The sequence below is a fragment of the Somniosus microcephalus genome, chromosome 5, assembly GCF_052327205.1.
Source record: "Somniosus microcephalus isolate GS21.2 chromosome 5, FLI_Smic_1.0, whole genome shotgun sequence".
Lineage (NCBI taxonomy): Eukaryota > Metazoa > Chordata > Chondrichthyes > Squaliformes > Somniosidae > Somniosus > Somniosus microcephalus.
In genome coordinates, this window is record NC_140991.1 from 154,348,084 (window position 1) to 154,368,305 (window position 20,222).

The 20,222-nt window shown below is 47.5% G+C and overlaps 1 protein-coding gene across 1 annotated transcript in view; it reads right to left on the reverse strand.

Moving 5' to 3' along the window:
* Positions 1-20,222, reverse strand: part of thsd7aa (thrombospondin, type I, domain containing 7Aa) — a 771,919-nt gene that overhangs the window by 149,976 nt on the left and 601,721 nt on the right. Inside the window, exon 10 of the mRNA XM_085988376.1 lies at positions 3,306-3,438. Within this exon, the coding sequence (XP_085844502.1) occupies positions 3,306-3,438 (133 nt within the window). The remainder of the gene's footprint in view (positions 1-3,305; positions 3,439-20,222) is intronic.

A 20,222-nucleotide genomic window follows, 5' to 3' on the forward strand; every position in this document is an offset into this window, starting at 1 on the left:
GATCAGGCGGTACTGTTTAGCGCCGCTGCAAAATGTTCGGTCAATTTCACGAGAGGCGCAGATATCGCTGCGCCCGGGCGCTAGTTGGTTTGCGCCCCACTTAGCGCCCTCTTAAGGCGCTAACGGGTGGCACTACCAACTGAATTTTTCCTCCAAAGAAACTTCAAAATCTTGTGTGTTAATATCACACAATGGGGTAGATTTTGTCTTTGTGCGATAGTGTAAAACGGGTGATGGTGAATCAGCAGCCTGTTTTACATCTCTCCCGATTATATTTTAATTGAGGTCATCGTGAGAGAGATGTAAAACGGGCTGCCAATTCACTACCACCTGATTTACACTCTCGAACAAATTCAAAATCTATCCCAGTGAGATTTCACCCCAAATGTGCCTCCTTCACCATGCTGCATTCTTGTAAGATTACTGTGCACAACTATAAACAAAAAATTCTCATTAACCAATTTCATTTTGTCTTTTTATAGAACTGTCTTCTCACTCAATGGCCCAGGTCCCCAATGATCTGGAAGCTGTACTTTTTATAATCTCTTTTCAAAGAGGTATGAACCCAAACAATGAACAATTACCCCACTTGCAGTAATCTGCATATTAGATTTAACATAGTCTTGATCTATGCTATCAAACTTTCTTTCAAATAGAGGATCATAGAATCATACAATTGTACAGCACCGAAGGAGGACATTCAACCCATCATAACTGTGCCGGCTCTTTGAAAGAGCGATCACTCTCCTGCTCTTTCCCCATAGCCATGCAATCTTTTCCTTTTCAAGTATTTATCAAATTCCCTTTAAAAGTTACTATTGAATCTGCTTCCACCACCCTTTCAGGCAGTGCAGTCCAGATCACAACTCGATGTGTAAAAAAAAAAATCTCCTCATCTCCCCTCTGGGTTTTTATTTGCCAATTTCTTTAAATTTGTTTTCCTCTGGTTACCAACCCCTAGGCAGTGGAAACAGTTTCTCCCTATTTACTCTAATAAAACCTCATATAATTTTGAACAGCTCTATCAAATCTCTTCTTAATCGTCTCTTCTCTAATGAGATTAACCCCAGCTTTTCTAATCCCTCCACATAACTGAAGTCCCTCAACCCTGGAACTATTCGAGTAAATCTCTTCTGCACCTTTTCAAAGTCCTTGACATCCTTTCTAAAGTGCGGTGCCCAGAATTGAACAAAATACTCCAGCTGAGACCTAACCAGTGATTTATAAAGGTTTAGCATAACTTCCTGGCTTTTGTACTTTAAGCCTCTATTTATAAAGCCCAGGATCCCGTATGCTTTTAAACAGCCTTTTTTTAAACTTGTCCTGCCACTTTCAGAAATTTGTGTATGTAAACCCATACTGTCCCTGCATCCTCCTTAAAATTGTACCATTTGTGATCATTTACATACTAAAGCAACTAATATATTTGTTTACAATGAATTAGTAATATGAACACAGATTTGTACAATATATAAACATACATACAATAAGGTCTGTAATGAGTCAATTATCCTTCTTGAGAACTTCCTCAGATCAATATGAGTCTAAATTGTTTAAATATAACCTGGTTTCTGGCATGGTGAATTCAATTAGATTTGTCTTGTACTACTTCCTATATCAATGTAGCATATTTTAATGTATCTTATCCCTCAATCAGGAAGCAAAACAGAGGTTTTCACCTGATCAAGTACCATAATTCACAAAGACTCTGAGCTTGCCTTTTGTTGCTAAGTAGGACTGATGCTTTTTATAACAAAAACAAAACAAATGGACATGTGTTTGTACTGGGAACCAAAGAAGTGATTTGTCCTTTTGGTGCTAGACAGCATTTAAACAGCATTTAAACAAGATAGATAGCTAGTTTATTGAGTTTTACAGACAGAAAAGAAAATCAGAATTAGAAGCCAAATAAGGTTCTGACCTTGGAACATGTACATGGATTCATCTACCATGGGGGACTGATAAATGCTTTTAGTCGCAAATTAACTTTGACAGCAGTACTCCATTTATCTCAAGTGGATGGTCTTAAAAGTGGCCAGTCTCTTCCACCTGTGACTGGCATGCTCTCCCTTCTTGTTCACAATGCTAATTCACAATGCTAACTCTGTACTTTATCATACAGGTAACTGAGACATTGGCCCCAATATTTACAGTGAGGTGGGGAGGGAGTTATTAACTGCAGGATGTCGTTTAAAAATTTTCTGTAGGTTTCCCGCCCAACAGCCCTGCTTGTTGGGCGGGAAAGCCTTCAATGTAAGGCCGCAGCCGAGGAGCAGAGAGCAGGTAGGGAGGGAGGGAGAGATTACGGTTGGGGATTCTCATGGTCGGGGGGGGGCAGGGGGTAGTCAGGGTTGAGAGATCACGGGGGGGGGGGAAGAGTGTGGAGGTGGGGGCAATTGCAGAGCTGGGGGGGCGGGGGGAGATTGGGGGTGTCGGCGATCGTGGAGCTGGAAGCAGGTAAGCTTGTTGGGATGGCTGGAAACACTCTAGCTCCTCCTGGCTCACAAGCAAGATGGTTTTTGGAAAATTAAGCTTATGTCCTGCAACTGTGGCTCATGAACCCAAGAACAAGAACTAAGGAGGGTACAATGCACCCACGTATCCACCAATTTTATAGTGAATACACCTTCAGCATCCTAATCAGCAGGACTTTGGGAGGAGAAACTCAATCTAAATGTCTCTAACTGGCCTTTTCTGATATGGACTCAGAAACCAAATTTTGGGGACACTGCAGCTTTATTCTGACAACAGGAAAGAAAAACAGCAAGCATCACAAGGTAGGAAACATACTTTATATACTGTGTTTCTCACAAACATTTCCCTCTAATTTTCTCCCCAGAAAGTACTGGTTGATGGTTGAGTACAGTTTCACTGGAGCTGGCAGTCCTTTGGTACCATGGATATCCTTCATGTGAGAACACAGGGCTATTGAGTGCTGGCAGATTATTTCATCATACAGTTGAGTCCAATTCTATCCTAACTGTGCATCCAGCACTTCCAACAGAGGGAACTGATAGCAATAAGAAGCCAGAATCCGTGCTGATTTTCCCCTCCCCTGCCCCGAGTCTTGGGACCAATGGTAGTGTACCCACTGCTTTGGCTGAGATCAGCTGACTCAGCACTGACTTGGAATCGAAAATGAGACCTTCTTGGTCCTCAGTACCTTTTCCTGTAGGGAACGGGGAAGTTTGGAACATTTATAAAATGTTAACTTTTTAATGAAAACCACAAATAAATTTGTATAAATTGGGCAAAATGCGAGTCTGACCTGATTAGATTATATTCCACCTGATGGACAATTTTACCTGTAATTACTGCAGACACGAGGGGTCTCGCAGTCCTTCTCCTCAAAGAGCGTGTCAGGACAATCACGCCCTCCATTTGAAGGCAATTGAATGATGACACGATGACGGGATTGTTTTGTTATAGTATCATCTCCTGGAAGTAATGAAATATTACAATGGTTAATAAACAAGGCTTGAACTGTATGCACTATGAGAAGTTATGAGACACTTACTTGCAGATTGCCATTTCCCACATACATTTTAGGAATTAGCACTTCCAATGTAGAGCTTTGTTCAACAGGAGCACATATGAAGGGTTCTGATCGAGTAGATAAGAAAAAACTGCTTCCACTGGCAAGAGGGTCAGTAACCAGAGGACACAGATTTAAGGTGATTGGCAAAAGAACCAGGGGTGAGATGAGGAGAATTTCTTTGACGCAGCAAGTTGTTATGAACTGGAATGCACTGCCTGAAAGGCTGGTGGAAGCAGACTGAATAGTAACTTTCAGAAGGGAATTGGACATATATCCTTGAAAAGGAAAAAAAATGCATGGCTATGGGGAAAGAGCAGGGGAGTGGGACAAGGATTCCGGCTTCTCATTGCTATCAGGGACTAGCACTCTAAAAGAGCTGGCACAGTCACAATGGGCTGAATGGCCTTTTTCTGTGTTGTATTCTGCTCACTAAATGAAGGAAATTAGCAAAATGTTGATCCAGTTTGGATAATTAAGATAGCCTATGTCTTTAATAGAAAATGCTATGTACATGTAATAGGAAAAAACAGATGATTGTGAAATCCAGTGATCCCAGTGGGGAGCAGCACTCATGGGAGTGTATCTTGGGAAATGGTGAGGATGCAGCTCTTGCTATCAGTCTATAATTTAATAATTTTAATGGATGGAAAATCATGGCTGTTTGCCCAGGGTTTCCCTAGAGGCACTCCCTGCAAGCATCGGATCACAGAATGACCACTAATATTACTTTATTCTTTTGATCCCATGGCAAGAATAGGTGCAAAGAATTTGTGTACTTCAATCCACCTTTGGATTTTTTGGGGTAAATTTTATTACCAATGTGGGGTCTTCCCTGATGGGAATGTGGGTTGGAAAACTAGGTTCAGAGCTCAGCGTGCTTGATTCATGGCATTCCCAATTTTCCTGTGATGCACATTTTAATGAGAAGAATATTTAGCACGCTGCAAATCATGTGCATTGACCTCAGTGCTTGAATCTTTGATCTACGCTCCATTGATCAAGCCTCTGTGCTGGGAGCCTCACCTCAAAAAGTGTACCCTGTAGTGTTAGTAGCTGGAACGGAGGAACAGGTATGTGTGCATTTATGTATATATGTACATAGGTAGATTTTTGTCTTCACTGCCCGAATGCTAATCAGGTGGAGCTGATCACCTTCTCTCTATGCAATTTCACTGATTGTCATCTCATTGAAATCAATGGAATGAAAACCAGGTGGATACAATAACATGATCCACTCTGCAAGATTACCAGCCAAGCAGTAGACATAAATCTACCCTGGGAGGTGGAAATTGATTATGGCCCATTTTCGAGTCCACGACCAGTGGCGGGCTGACCAATGTTCCCCGTAATTTCTTTTGGGGACCGCACGGCCCCTTTAACGGGCTGTGCAGCCCATTCAGAAGGCCACGCATGCGCGATCTTTTCAATTTAGAAGTGGGCTTACCAGCTGCGTGGAACCCATGGAGTGCTGCGCAGCCGCACAGCTTAAAGGGAATATTGGCACTGGCAGCACGCACCCCAATCAGGAGGCCCAGAGACACCCCGACATTGGTCATCAGACCTTATTTGCTTAATTTGGGCGAGCTGACAGCGCCTGTGTTAACCCACCCCCCCAGGCAGCTCGGCCTTTTCCAAAGGTGAATGTATGTTCAGGAAGGGGGGATGGAGCAGGCAAAGGGTGGGGGCGGGGTGGCGATCGCGAGTGCTGTGGAGTCTGGGGAGACCTCCTGATCTTCCTGGTGCCACAGCAGCAATTTCTGGTTTATTTTTAAAAACATAAACTTACATTTCGTTGGGGGTCGCTGAAGAATCTTAAGTGAAGTAGGCTCGGCACCTGCTCCGCTGAGTGCCAACCAACCTAAGGGGCCTAATGCCTGTTTTAGGTGGTCACCAGGGATGCCAGAAAAATGGCCCCACCCAATTTCGAGTCAGACGTTTTTCAGGCGTCCTTTGGGTGCAGGATGTTGGGCCCCAGAATAGGCCCACGTTGCACCTTGTTTACACCCGTAAAACAGGCACAAAGAGGTCCAATTTCTACCCCATTATTCCCAGAATCTCACATTTTTGAATCATTTTCGGGCAGACACAAGTGAAAGGAATTAGGGAACATGAAGAGGAAAAAGCAGAAGAAATGTATGAAAGAGCCGAAGAGACTACATAAGGTGTAGAACAGCAAATAATATCAAAGTAGGCACTAATATAAAATGCTATTTAGGTCACACTTGTTTAAAATAAACAAAAAGGAGTTAGCAGTTGTAGGATCAGTGGCACAAGTTTAAAGTTTCAGCTGCTTTGTACAGGATAAAAAAGCAAATCCAGTTCTTTAAAATGGGCTCATTTAATAATGCTGCCAGCAAATGAAAAGATGATTTGGTTGCTGAAGCCCATCATGCATAAGGTGGAAAGGGTCTGCGACTCATTGAGTGCCAGCTTTAAAAACGTTTTTAAAATGCAGCTCGATGCTCTAGTGAGAAATAGTGCAATCTATTGTTATGATGAAAGCGTGCTTTTCATTTGGAGAATGAAAAGTCAATCACCCATACAAGAACAAATTATAGAAAAGCCAGCCATATGAGATAAATGAACATCAAAGGATACAGTTCAGAACACACAAAGGGAAAGGCAAGAGATTGATTTAAGGTTTGAAATGCTTTTACACTTTTACAATATATTGAAGACATTTTTTAAATCAAAGCAGTTCTGAAAAATAAAAGCTCAGTGGCATAATTCCAGTAAATACAGATGGCAGACCATTAATTTTTTATTTATATATTTTTAAAATATAAATATGGCACTGATGTGCTGTATGTTCACATAAGTGATTAGAATATTAATCACAATGCAACCAAACATCCAACCAATATAAAGTGCTGTAGTTCTTTAGTACACAGTATTAAAAAGAATTGAACAATTGAACAAGAATGGGTATCCATATTGTCAACTTTAATCACTTCCATTAATAAGCATTGGGTGAAAAATTCATATACATACCGCCACCTGTTAGCGTCAGCAATTCTTGAAAAAAATGGCGGCCGCCGCTCTTGCGCCAACTGGAGGCGGTCCCCACGGCAGCCGCCATATTCATGGGCCCCTTTGTGCTGCCAGTTACCGGCAGCGCCCTGTAAAAAAAAATGGCAGCGTGGTGACGTCAGTCGGCGTGCAATGCCGATTTAACGTCACCTACGCGAACGTCGACCCTAGCACTCAATTTAGCGTTGGGTCCTAAGCACGACAGGTTAACCTGGTGTGCAAGCAGGCTGACAGACGCTGACAGGGGCAATATCTGCAGCGGTTAAAGGGACACACACATCAATCAGGTAAGTTTGAATGGAAGGGTTTGGCCTTGGTTTTTTGGATTTTACTGAAGCGGTGCCTTGCTGCAATAGATGTGAAAAGTCTTTTTAAGTGTTTTGGGAGTGCTGCTGGACGCTTGCAAGGGCTCGGGTGGTAAGTGAATGCCTTTGAGATGACAGAACATGCTGCGAATACTTAGGTGGTCACGCAACATCCGTGGAGAGAAAAGCAGAGTTCACATCTCAGGTCGACATGCTGCCTGACCAACTGAGTATTTGCAACACCTTATGCTGTCATTTTACATTTACAGCATTCGCTTGCAGAGGGAAGAGGAAGACACAGAAAAGGAAAGCGCAGAAGAGGAGGAATCAAACAGAAGGATGCATCCCAGACAGCCCCTTTGTGGCTGGGATATCCGGGGTGGAATCATCTGCCTGCGGTCCCACTGGCTGGGCAGGCTACCTCTTCTTGTTGACCCACTGGCTGGGCAGGCTGCATTTCTTGGGTGTGCGAAATGAGGAAGGCACAAGGGTGGAGTTGTGCTGATGGGAGGATGGGAAACCTAGAGGTGCATGCGAGAAGGGGGGATAACGTACGAGGATACCCGCATCTTGTATCCTTTCAGCCCTGCCACTGGCCAAGGGCTCAGCCATGCTCCTGCCAAGAATGGCCTGCACCGTTTCCTCCAAGGGGGTGAGGTGATGCTAGGAATGGGAGATGTGCCTCATCATTGGTGCATATTGTTGCATTGAGCAGTGTGTGAGGCTAGTGGTGCAGTTGGTAGGTGACCGCTTTTGAAGATGCATTCACTGACCTTGACCAGTGGTCTGAGGTCATGAAGCTTTTTTGCACACTGGAGCCAGGTGGTGGGGGCGACAATGCTGGCAGTGACAGCCTTGGTAATGTAGCCCCACATTGTTCTTTCTGGAGGGTCTCCTAGCTCTTGTGGGTAGAGGTCCAGTCTTGCAGTGTTGACCCCCTGCACAAAGCTGGAGTGCTGTGTGTGGGACCCTGGGTGCCCCTTCACTGGTTTGCTGAGCCATTTATGTTAGTGGTGAGACAGTTTTCCCATTTGTTGAGTTTAGGAGGGTAATTCAGCTTTAGGAGCTGAATAATCACATTTGGAATTTCTTTTAAATATTGAATATTTGTGAAAAAAACAAAGGGCTACAAATTGGTCCCGGATCCCTCGTGCAACGCCACCTAATGTTAGTGCTGCGCCACCTACCTCCATACCCCCCATACCAATTTAGGTTGGTTAGCGCTGCAGCCATTTTGGGCGGCCGTTAATTGCAGTTGGCGGTGACACCGACTGCTTTGCTGGCGATCATCAATGTTTCCCCCATTGTCTTCTTGAATCCCCTTGCCATGTAACATGTCAGGAATGCAGCACTTATTCACAAGTGCAGAAAAACACATACACAATTTGCATCATCGAATTAAAAACAAAAAGCAGGAAAAGCTATGGTTTAACAGAAATAAGCATACATCTTTCTTCCAGGACAGGAGAACCAATCAGACTGACTTGGAAATGTTTACTAATATGGTGACGTAAAGATGTTAATTTACGAATTTTGCTTCTAATGTTTTTCTCTCAAATATTCTCCACAATATTAATCCCTGCTCTTATCACGAAAAGTGTTGAATTATTTTAGGTACTTTGCAATTAAACAGTGGGAAATAAACTTCATTTTACTCTCAATTTTTAATCTGCTAGAAACATAGAAAAATAGGAGCAGGAGTAGGCCATTCGGCCCTTCGAGCCTGCTCCACCATTCAATATGATCATTGTAGTGCATGTGCTTCAAGTCAGAACTACTTTTTACAGCTCCTGTATACTGTAGTACCGGCAGTAACCACACCGGTATATAAGCTGTGCGCATGCCTCTGTACCCCAGTCTGGAGATTACCCTTCTCCAGTAAAGACCTGTTATTTGTTTATGTACAGCATCTGTGTAATTATTTATCCACTGAACCACGGATCTAACAGTGGCGACGAGTGTCGATGCGAATCTACCTGCAACATAAAACAAAAAAACCCCCAAAAAAATAGTCGAGTCCAGGAACACAGGCGTCGACCGCGAGCGGCCGCCCAGCAGTCAGGCAGAGATCCAGCTTCGCTGGGGAGGCTGTGGAGAGCCGGGTTTGGTTCCCCAGCCACAACGAGCAGTAAGAGACCGACGACAGATCGAGAGCAGACTCTTCCCGAGCAGCGGCGGCTGGAGCCGACCGACAGCAGAGAGAGAGAGCCGAGCAGCGTCGACGGGGTAAGAAGAGGGTGAAGAGAGCAGGGCGCAGCCGGGGGTTGATCACCGAGCGGCGTCGAGGAAAAATACTGCAAACCGGAGCGAGGGTAAGAAACAGCCGGGTTCTAGGCTGAGCGGCGTCGACAAATATCAAGGGAAGAACGCGCAGAGCACAGCCAGGGATCACGGGCTGATCAGGGTCCGCGGGGCGAAGCAAGGGGAAACGCCATTGAGCCGTGGAGAAGCAGGGAGAGCGCGGGAGACGCCATTTTGCGAAGCCGCAGCGGAGAAGAAGGGCGAGCGTGGGAAGGAAGGAAAGCACGGGAGACGCCATTTTGTGCCAGCGGAGAAGAAGGGGAAGCGCGGGAGGCACCATTGGTGATAGTTAACGCACAACCAAGGATGCCGAAGAGTGGCAGTATCTCTACGTTCGACAATGAAGTCGAAGATTGGGTGACATATGTGGAACGTATTGAGGTGTACTGCAGGGCGAATGAAGTGCCAGATGCTAATAAAGCACTGGTTCTGTTAAATTCCATGGGTGCAAAAACTTATGGGTTACTGCGAAATCTAATAACCCTAGAGAAGCCGGTAAACAAGAATTTTGAAAGCATAGTAGAAATCCTACAGGACCACTTAAACTCCACACCGCTGCTGATAGCAGAACAATTTAAGTTCCATAAAAGGAACCAACACAAAGACGAAAGCAATGCTGAGTACCTAACGGAACTGCGCAAGCTATCGAAACACTGCCAGTTTGGAGCGGGACTAGCAGACACGTTAAGGGATAAGTTTGTGTGTGGGCTACAAAGTGAAGGAACCCAGAAACGGCTTCTATCAGAAAAGGACCTTACGCTGGACAAAGCTTTCAGTATGGCAGTATCACACGAAGCAGCCACAAGGGGCGCTGCAGAGATACAATGGAGACCGCAAGAATATGGCACCAACGAAATGACCTATGGAACAGGGAAGTGCTATCGCTGTGGCAGAACAACACATGACCAGAAAGATTGTTGGTTCAAGGACCAAGTGTGCAGACAGTGTGGGAAAGCAGGGCACATAGCAAGAGTCTGCAGGTCTGGGAAGAAAACCAACAGTAAGAAATCTCCACAGGAGAAGTACAAAAAGGTACACCAGGTGATGGACAGTGGTTCAGACGAACAGAAAAGTGACACAGACTCCGGAAGCAAGGAGCTGGGTTGTCTGAAACTACATAATGTAACCGAAATGGAGGATCACCAGACTATCTGGGTTACACTCAAGATAGACGGAGTCCAAGTGCAAATGGAATTGGACACAGGTTCAGCTCTAACAGTCATAAATCAAAGAGACTACAAGCGGCTATTTTCACACATACCCTTGAAAGCTACAGAGATTGTCTTGAAGACGTATACGGGGCAAAAAGTCTACCCCAAAGGAAAAATAAGGGTGAAAGTGACATATAAAGGTCAGGAAATACCTAAAATGGATATATATGTATTGCCAAATGGAGGACCACCACTGCTAGGACGTGAATGGATCCGGAAGATACATTTAGATTGGCATTCCATACAGGCACTGAAGGTGGAAGCCAAAAAGGGTGACGACGTCACATCTGGACGACTGTCAAAAATGCTAACTGACCAAAAAGAAGTGTTCCAGGAGGGACTAGGAACACTAAAAGGAATAACAGCAACAATTAAAATAGAGGATAATGCAAGCCCAAAGTTTCTGAAGGCCAGACCAGTGCCTTATGTGATCAGACCAGCGGTTGAAGCATAGCTGGAAGGGTTGGAACGTTCAGGAGTACTGTCCAAAGTGGACTGGAGTGAGTGGGCTACACCCATCGTTCCTGTAATGAAGAGGTCGTTGAGTAATACGCCTGGGGAACCAAAGAAGGTCCGCATCTGTGGGGATTTTAAGGTGACAGTGAACCCAGTCCTTCACACGTTGCAATATCCGCTTCCACGAATTGAGGATATTTTCGCCTCGCTATCTGGTGGTAAACGCTTCACCACAATTGATCTAGCCCAGGCGTACTTGCAAATGGAGGTAGAAGAAGCTTTGAAACATTATCTTACGATCAACACCCATAAAAGTCTCTATCAATACAACCGGCTGGTGTTTGGAGTAGCCTTGGCTCCGGCTATCTGGCAAAGGGCGATGGATCAGGTCCTGCAAGGGATTCCAGGGACCCAGTGTTATTTGGATGACATCTTGGTCACGGGCGAAAATGGCGGTGATCACCTCGCTAACTTGGAGAAGGTGCTTGCCAGATTAAAGGAATATGGGCTACGAGCTAATCGCCACAAGTGCGAGTTTTTCCAGAAACAGATCTCGTATTGCGGCCACGTCATCGATGAAGAGGGGTTACATAAGTCCCCTGACAAGATAGAGGCAGTAGTCAAGGCTCCAGCACCGGAAAATGTGTCACAACTGAGGTCGTTCCTCGGGCTGGTAAACTATTACCACAAGTTCTTACCAAATTTGTCTACGGTATTACACCCGCTGAACACCCTACTGCAAACAGGGGTACCATGGAAGTGGGATGGCGAACGTAGACCAGCTTTCCAGAAGTGTAAAGAATTGATCACATCTAAAGAGGTGTTGGCCCATTTCAACCCAGCACTACCAATTCGTTTGGCATATGATGCATCACCCTATGGCATTGGAGCGGTGCTGTCGCACAAATTCCCAGACGGGTTGGAGAGGCCAGTAGCCTTTGCGTCTCAGTCACTAACCTCAGCCGAGCGCAACTACGCCTAGATTGACAGGGAGGCCTAGTATGGGGAGCCCTCAGCCTAGTATGGGGAGTAAAAAAATTCAACCACTATCTGCATGGACAGAAGTTCACCTTGCTGACTGACCATCAACCACTTGTCTCCATCTTTAATCCTAAGAAGGGCGTGCCAGTAATGACTGCACAGCGGTTACAAAGATGGTCCCTGTTTCTAGGGGCAAATCAATATGAAATAGAATATAAAGGCACGAGACAGCATGGGAACGCTGATGGGCTATCGCGCCTGCCACTGCCTACTGTGGAGGAAGCACCAGCAGTGGACCCTATCGAGATATTTTATTCGTCAATAATTGAACGATTGCCAGTAACAAACGCGGATATAGAGAAGGAGACCCGCAATGATCCAACGCTGTCACGGGTATATGAATTGACGGTGAGGGGATGGCCAACACATGGCGACTGACTATTGCCAGCATTCTCATCCTGAAGAGAACAGCTGTCAGTATGCCAGGGGACAGTGATGTGTGGATCCAGAGTGGTGATTCCACCCAAGTTAAGGGAGAGAGTGCTAAATGAGCTACATGAAGGTCATCTGGGGGGAGTGAAAATGAAAAGCCTAGTTAGGGCTTTTGTGTGGTGGCCGGGAATCGATCAACAAATCGAAGACCTAACTAAGAGCTGCTTAGGATGCCAGAAGGTCCAAAATGCACCACCACATGCCCCTCTACACCCATGGGAGTGGCCCTCCTCTCCATGGCAATGGGTGCACATTGATTTCGCTGGTCCATTCATGGACTCAATGTTCTTCTTTATCACCTCAGGCTCATTCAAAGTGGCCTGAGGTGATAAAGATGCCTTCAACCACTACAGAGAAAACGATTGCAGTCCTACGGACCATATTTGCCAGAAACGGGTTGCCAGAGCAGATCTGCTCTGATAATGGACCACAATTTGTGTCCGACGAGTTCCAAAAATTCATGAAAAGGAATGGGGTAAGGCATTACACATCCGCCCCGTATCATCCAGACACCAATGGATTGGCTGAGAGGTTCGAACAACCCTTTAAGAAGGCGATAAAGGCCATGTGCGATGAGGAAATTCCACTACAGCATAAGATGGACAATTTCTTAGTAGCCTACCGAAACGCGACACATGCAGTTTCCAACCAGACCCCGGCCATGATGTTCTTTAACCGAAGGTTGAGATCTTGTCTGGACTTGCTCAGACCAAATGTGCGAAGAAATGTTGAGGACAAACAATTCCAGCACATCAACGAGAAGCCGACAAGGAGCTTCAATGTAGGGCAACCAGTCTTGGCCCGGGACTATCGAACAGAGAAGTGGCAACCCAGAACGATATGTACAAGGCAGGGGCCATTAATGTACACAGTGGATGTCGGGGAGAAAATTGTGAGACGCCACGTCGATCAGATCTTAGCGTCACAGGAATGCGTCAACCCCATGTCTCGAGTACCTGGGGATGAACCCGACCTACCGGTAGTATCTACTTCAGACCCAGTAGCAGTGGAACCCGATGAGCTACCCGATGAAAGGGGGTCAGAATCGCCTCTGCACCAAGAACAAGAACCTCCGGAAAGGCGCTATCCCGAAAGGGTCAGGAAGCCGCCCCAAAGACTGAATCTATAAATGGACTTTTGTTATTGAATGTACATGTAAAAATGTAATTGTTATTTGAATATTAAGGGGGTATTATTAATCTAAAAAGGGAGGAATTGTAGTGTATGTGCTTTAAGTCAGAACTACTTTTTACAGCTCCTGTATACTGTAGTACCGGCAGTAACCACACCGGTATATAAGCTGTGCGCATGCCTCTGTACCCCAGTCTAGAGATTACCCTCCTCCAGTAAAGACCTGCTATTTGTTTATGTACAGCATCCATGTAATTATTTATCCACTGAACCACGGATGTATCAATCATGGCTGATCCTCTATCTCAATATCATATTCCCGCTCTCTCCCCATATCCCTTGATGCCTTTTGTGTCTAGAAATCTATCTACAGGAAACTTTTTGGTATCCGACACCTATGGGACTGGGATGGTGCCGGTTGATTAAAAATTCCGGATAATGGAGAGGTATACCTACCAAGGTACAAGAGCCCCGTTACACGGCCACTTGTGCAGGAGCCCCGGTTACACGGCCACTTGTGCAGGAGCCCCGGTTACACGGCCACTTGTGCAGGAGCCCCGGTTACACGGCCACTTGTGCAGGAGTCCCGGTCACACGGCCACAGATCCAGGAGTGCCTGTTACATGGCCACAGGTGCAGGAACCCCGGTTACACGGCCACAGGTGCAGGAACCCCGGTTACACGGCCACAGGTGCAGGAACCCCGGTTACACGGCCACAGATCCAGCAGTCCCTGTTACATGACCACAGGTGCAGGAGCCCCGGTTACACGGCCACTAATATAAAGTAAAATTTACCTGAACCTACTCCTCAATTTTGCTGGTTAATAGAGAATTCCGGATATTTAGGTGCTGTTTAAACAAGAGTTTCCTGTATCTCCTTCTTAAATATATAATGGCCTCCACAGCCTTCTGTGGTAGAGAATTCCACAGGTTCACCATCCTCTGAGTGAAGAAATTTCTCCTCATCTCAGTCCTAAATGTCCTACCCCGTATCCTGAGACTGTGACCCCTCGTTCGTGATCCCCCAGCCAGGGGAAACATCCTCCCTGCATCCAGTCTGTCTAGCCCTGTCAGAATTTTATACATTTCAATGAGATCCCCTCTCATTCTTCTAAACTCTAGTGAATACAGGCCTAGTCAACCCAATCTCTCCTCATACGACAGTCCTGCCATCCTAGGAATCAGCCTGGTGAACCTTCGCTGCACTCCCTCTATGGCAAGTATAACCTTTCTTAGGTAAGGAGACCAAAACTGCACACAGTACTCCAGATGTGGTCTCTCCAAGGCCCTGTATAACTGTAGTAAGATATCCTTGCTCCTGTACTCAAATCCTCTTGCAATGAAGGCCAACATACCATTTGCCTTCCTAACTGCTTGCTGCACCTGCATGTTTGCTTTCAGTGATTGGTATACAAGGAAACCCAGGTCCCTCTGTACATCAACATTTCCCAATCTACCACCATTTAAATAATACTCTGTGGCAGAACCACTGAATGACTCTGGCTAGCTGTACATAATTCTCTTTAATGATGTTCTAACACCAGCCTAAGCCTGTACCATTGTGTTAGGCATTACTGTGTTTTGTATATAGAGTTTGCATGTACGGGGCGTGGCCCCATTAAGAGTGTGGGAAAACGCGATGACGTCACATCGCAAACCACGTGACTGTCCAAGGAGTCCTCGTGGCATCTCCGTTGAGTAAAGACCTGTTTCATTGTTCTCCTGTGTCGATCTCAGTTATTCGTAGGAATTCGTCAATTCCTACATTGGTGACCCTGTTTTTGTGAACGTTTTCACAGAAGAAGAGCACAGCATGGAGGCAAACGCCGTTTCGCTAAAGCTACCGCAGTTCTGGTTTATTCAGGTCGAGGCCCAGTTCGCCCTGAGGAACATCGATGTGGATCAGATCAAGTATCTTTACGTGGTCTCCGCACTCGACAGCTCTACCGCCTCTCGGATCGTCAGCCTCCTCGAAAACCCCCAACGGAGCACAAGTATGAAACCCTCAAAGCGCGGTTACTGCAAGTTTTCGGGCTCACAAAATCGGAGCGCGCCCGTCGATTACTCGCTATGCCCGGGCTCGGGGACTCCAAGCCTTCAGAGTTGATGAGCCAAATGCTCACACTCTTGGGCTCAGAACGGGAATGTTTCCTATTCCGCGAAATTTTCCTCAGCCAACTGCCTGAACAGGTACAAACTGCCCTGGCCAGATCTGAAACTGAAGACTGCGCAACACTCGCGGCGGAGGCTGACAAAATTTTCGCTGTAACTCGGCCGTACTGTGCCGCCATGAGGCACCCATCCCCCGCAGACGCCGCCCCAGCTCGTCAGCCTGCTGGGCTGTGTTTCTACCACGCATAGTTTGGCGCGAAGGCGAAGCGTTGTCGCCCTCCCTGCAGTTTTCCCCCCAAAAAAACCCAGTATCATCTGACACTGCGGCCACCAAGGAACGGGTCTAATGGGCACCCCGCGGCCGCGATGGCGATCGGCAATGCGGGAAAATTGCTGTTCATCACCGATACCCTCTCCGGTCGTCGTTTTCTGTGCGACACCGGAGCGCAGTGCTGCATTTTACCCGAGTCCGCCCTTGATGTGCAGACGGGGAATCACGGCCCCGCCCTTGAAGCGGCCAATGGCGGCACAATTCGGACCTTCGGCAGATGGCGAGTGGAGTTGTGCCTCGGGGGGCAACGTTTTCACTGGGAGTTTGTTACGGCCAAAGTTTCCCAGCCCCTCCTCGGCGCGGATTTCCTGTGCGCCAACAGCCTCCTGGTCGACGTTCGGAACCGGCGGCTTATCAATGCAGCCACTTTTAATTCCCTTCCGTGTTATCGCAGTAACACTATGTCACGCACCGTCTCCTGTGCGTTCCTGACTCCTGATGAGTTCGCTCACCTGCTCAGCGAATTCCGTGACCTGACAAGACCCACGTTCTCCTCCACAGCCACGAAACATGGTGTGGAACACCACACCACCACCAACGGCCCGCCGGTCTACGCGCGGGCCTGGCGCCTGGAACCTGGCGGTCGCAAAGGCGGAGTTTGCCACCATGGAACGGTTAGGGATTATTCGCCGGTCGAATAGTCCCTGGTCTTCACCCCTCCATATCGTCCCGAAGCCTGGCGGCGAATGGCGGCCATGCGGCGACTATCGACGACTAAACAACGCCACCACTCCTGATCGGTACCCCATCCCCCATATCCAGGATTTCACTACCCATTTGGCAGGGAACACCATTTTCTCAAAAGTCGACCTCGTCCGAGGCTACCACCAGGTCCCAGTTCATCCACAGGACGTCCAGAAGACCGCAGTCATCACCCCATTCGGCCTCTGAGTTTTTATGGATGCCATTTGGGTTAAAGAATGCTGCCCAGGCTTTCCAACGCCTGATGGACTCCGTGCTGCGGGACCTCACGTTCCTCTTCGTCTATCTGGACGATATTCTAATTGCCAGTCCTACCAAGTAAGAACATACCTGTCACCTACGCACCCTTTTTCGATGCCTCAGCCAACACAGCCTGATTATCAACCCGGCCAAATGTCAGTTTGGCCTGCACCAAATTGACTTCCTGGGGCATCGCATCACCTCAGAGGGAGCGGTTCCTTTACCTTCGAAAGTAGAGGTGGTGACATCCTTTCCACGCCCGCAGAACATAAAGGCCCTGCAGGAATTCCTAGGCATGGTAAATTTTTACCACCGTTTCGTGCCTAAGGCGGCACTACTCATGCGGCCCCTGTACGAGGCCCTCAAGGGCAAGGCTGGCAAGAACCCGGTAGACTGGACGGATGACATGGTCCGAGCGTTTGCCGACACCAAAAGCGCCTTAGCCAACGCGACTATGCTGGCGCACCCGCTGCCAGGAGCCACCATCGCCCTCACCATCGACGCGTCGGACTACGCAGTCGGTGCCGTGCAACAGCAGTGGGTGAACGGGATGTGGCAGCCGTTGGCATTCTTCAGCCGTCAACTACGGCAGAATGAGAGAGCATACAGCACATTCGACCGGGAGCTGCTCGCCCTTTTTCTGGCCATCCGCCATTTTCGGTTCCTTCTGGAAGGACGTCCTTTCACCGCCTTTGTGGACCATAAGCCGCTGACCTTTGCAATGTCCAAGACCGCCGAACCGTGGTCAGCCCGACAGCAGCGTCAACTGACCTACATATCCGAATTCACCACGGATATACGGCACGTGGCCGGTAAGGACAACTTGGTGGCAGACTGCCTCTCCCACGCGGTCATCAATATGGTTCATTTGGGCATCGACGACGCCCTCATGGCAGCGACCAAGCATCAGACCCGGAAGTCCAAGCTTACAGAGCGGCCATCACCGGCCTCCAGTTGGCCGACGTCAAGTTCCATTCGGCAGGTACCACGCTGTTGTGTGACGTCTCCGTACAGGATCCTCGCCCTGTCGTGCCGGTCGTCTGGCGCCGCAAAGTGTTCGACGCCATACATGGGTTGTCACACCCTGGAATGAAGGCCTCTGAGAAGCTGATGTCCATGAAATTTGTATGGCATGGCATGCATAAAGATGTCCGCGACTGGGCCAACACCTGCGTGGTCATCAAAGCTCCGTTGGCCGCCTTCACAGTTCCGGAGCGACGTTTTGACCATGTCAACGTGGGCCTGGTAGGACCACTCCCACACTCCCATGGTTTTTCACACATCCTGACCATGGTTGACCGCACCACCAGGTGGCCAGAGGCGGTTCCCCTTTCATCCACTACTTCGGCGGACGTGGCCAGGCCATTCATTTCCTCCTGGATCGCCCGCTTCGGAGTGCCCGCAGATATTTCGTCGGACAGGGGACCGCAGTTTTCCTCCGAACTCTGGAATGCATTGGCCCAAGGACTCAGTGTCAAATTACACCGCACCACAGCCTACCACCCACAGGCGAATGGCCTCTGCAAATGCTTCCACCGCTCAATGAAAGCCGCCCTGAAGGCCAGCCTCCATGACGCTGGATGGGCAGACAAGCTACCTTGGGTCGTGTTGGGCCTTCACACGGCCCCCAAAGAAGACCTTCACTCTTCATCTGCGGAACTCGTGTATGGTCAGCCGCTGCAAGTCCAGGGGACTTCCTACCAATATCGACGGAGCCATGGTCCGCATCTGCCCAGCTTGCTAGTCACCAAGAGGCGGCCAGATGTTTTGTACCAGTGCCCACTTCGCACCATGGGCTGCAGAGGTCACACGTTCAGAGATTCACAAGGCTGAGTACGTTTTTATTCGCCATGACGCACATAGGGATCCGCTCAAGGCCCCATATACCGGTCCCTTCCGCGTGTTGGAAGCAGGGTACAAAACCTTCATGGTAGATGTCGGTGGTAAACCGGACCACATTTCGGTCGATTGCTTAAAGCCAGCACATTTGGACCTCGACCGCCCCGTCGAGACAGCACAACCGCCGAGCCGGGGTCGGCCACCCACCGTCGTTACGGCAGACCGAGTGCGACCGCCCGCCAGACCGCTGGCCGCCCTGCAGCCTCCGCCTCGAGAGTACAGGAGTCGTTCTGACAGGCTCGTCAGACCCCCTCACCGTTTCACTTCGTCCATTAAAGCGAATTCTGGGGGGGCGCATGTGGCAGAACCACTGAATGACTCTGGCTAGCTGTACATAATTCTCTTTAACGATGTTCTAACACCAGCCTAAGCCTGTACCATTGTGTACGGCATTACTGTGTTTTGTATATAGAGTTTGCATGTACGGGGCGTGGCCCCTTTAAGAGCGCGGAAAAACGCAGGCAAACGCGATGACGTCACATCGCAAACCACGTGACTGCCCAAGGAGTCCTCGTGGCATCTCCGTTGAGTAAAGACCTGTTTCATTGTTCTCCTGTGTCGATCTCAGTTATTCGTAGGAATTCGTCAATTCCTACAACTCTGCCTTTCTGTTTTTCCTACCGAAGTGGATAACTTCACATTTATCCACGTTATACTGCATCTGCCATGTATTTTCCCACTCACTGAACTTGCCTAAATCGCCTTGAAGCCTCTTTGCATCCTCCTCACAACCCTACCCTACCTAGTTTTGTGTCATCAGCAAACTTGGAAATATTACATTTGGTTCCCTCATCCAATTCATTGATATATATTGTGAATAGCTGGGGCCCAAGCACTGATCCCTGCGATACCCCACAAGTCACCGCCTGCCACCCCGAAAAAAGACCCATTTATTCATACTCTCTGTTTCTTGTCTATTAACCAATTTTCATTCCATGCCAGTATATTACCCCCAATCCCATGTGCTTTAATTTTGCACACTAACCTCTTATGTGGGACTTTATCAAAGGCCTTCTGAATATCCAAATATACCACATCCACTGGTTCTCCCTTATCTATTCTACCAGTTACATCCTCAAAAAACTCCAGTAGGTTTGTCAAACACGATTTTCCTTTCATAAATCCATGTTGACTTTGTCTAATCCTGTTGATATTTTCTAAGTGTCCTGTTATCACATCCTTTATAATAGACTCTAGCATTTTACCTACTACTGATGTTAGGCTAACCGGTCTGTAGTTCCCTGTTTTCTCTCTCCCTCCTTTTTAAATAGTGGGGTTACATTTGCCACCCTCCAATCTGCAGGAACTGTTCCATAATCTATAGAATTTTGGAAGTTGACAACCAATGCATCCACTATTTCCATGGCTACCTCTTTTAGTACTCTGGGATGAGTACTATTTTAATCATTTATACCAAATCAAAATTGTACGTTATCAGTTTAATCAATAAACAAATAATGGTTTCTTCTGAAGTGGCTTCCTGCAATTTTTA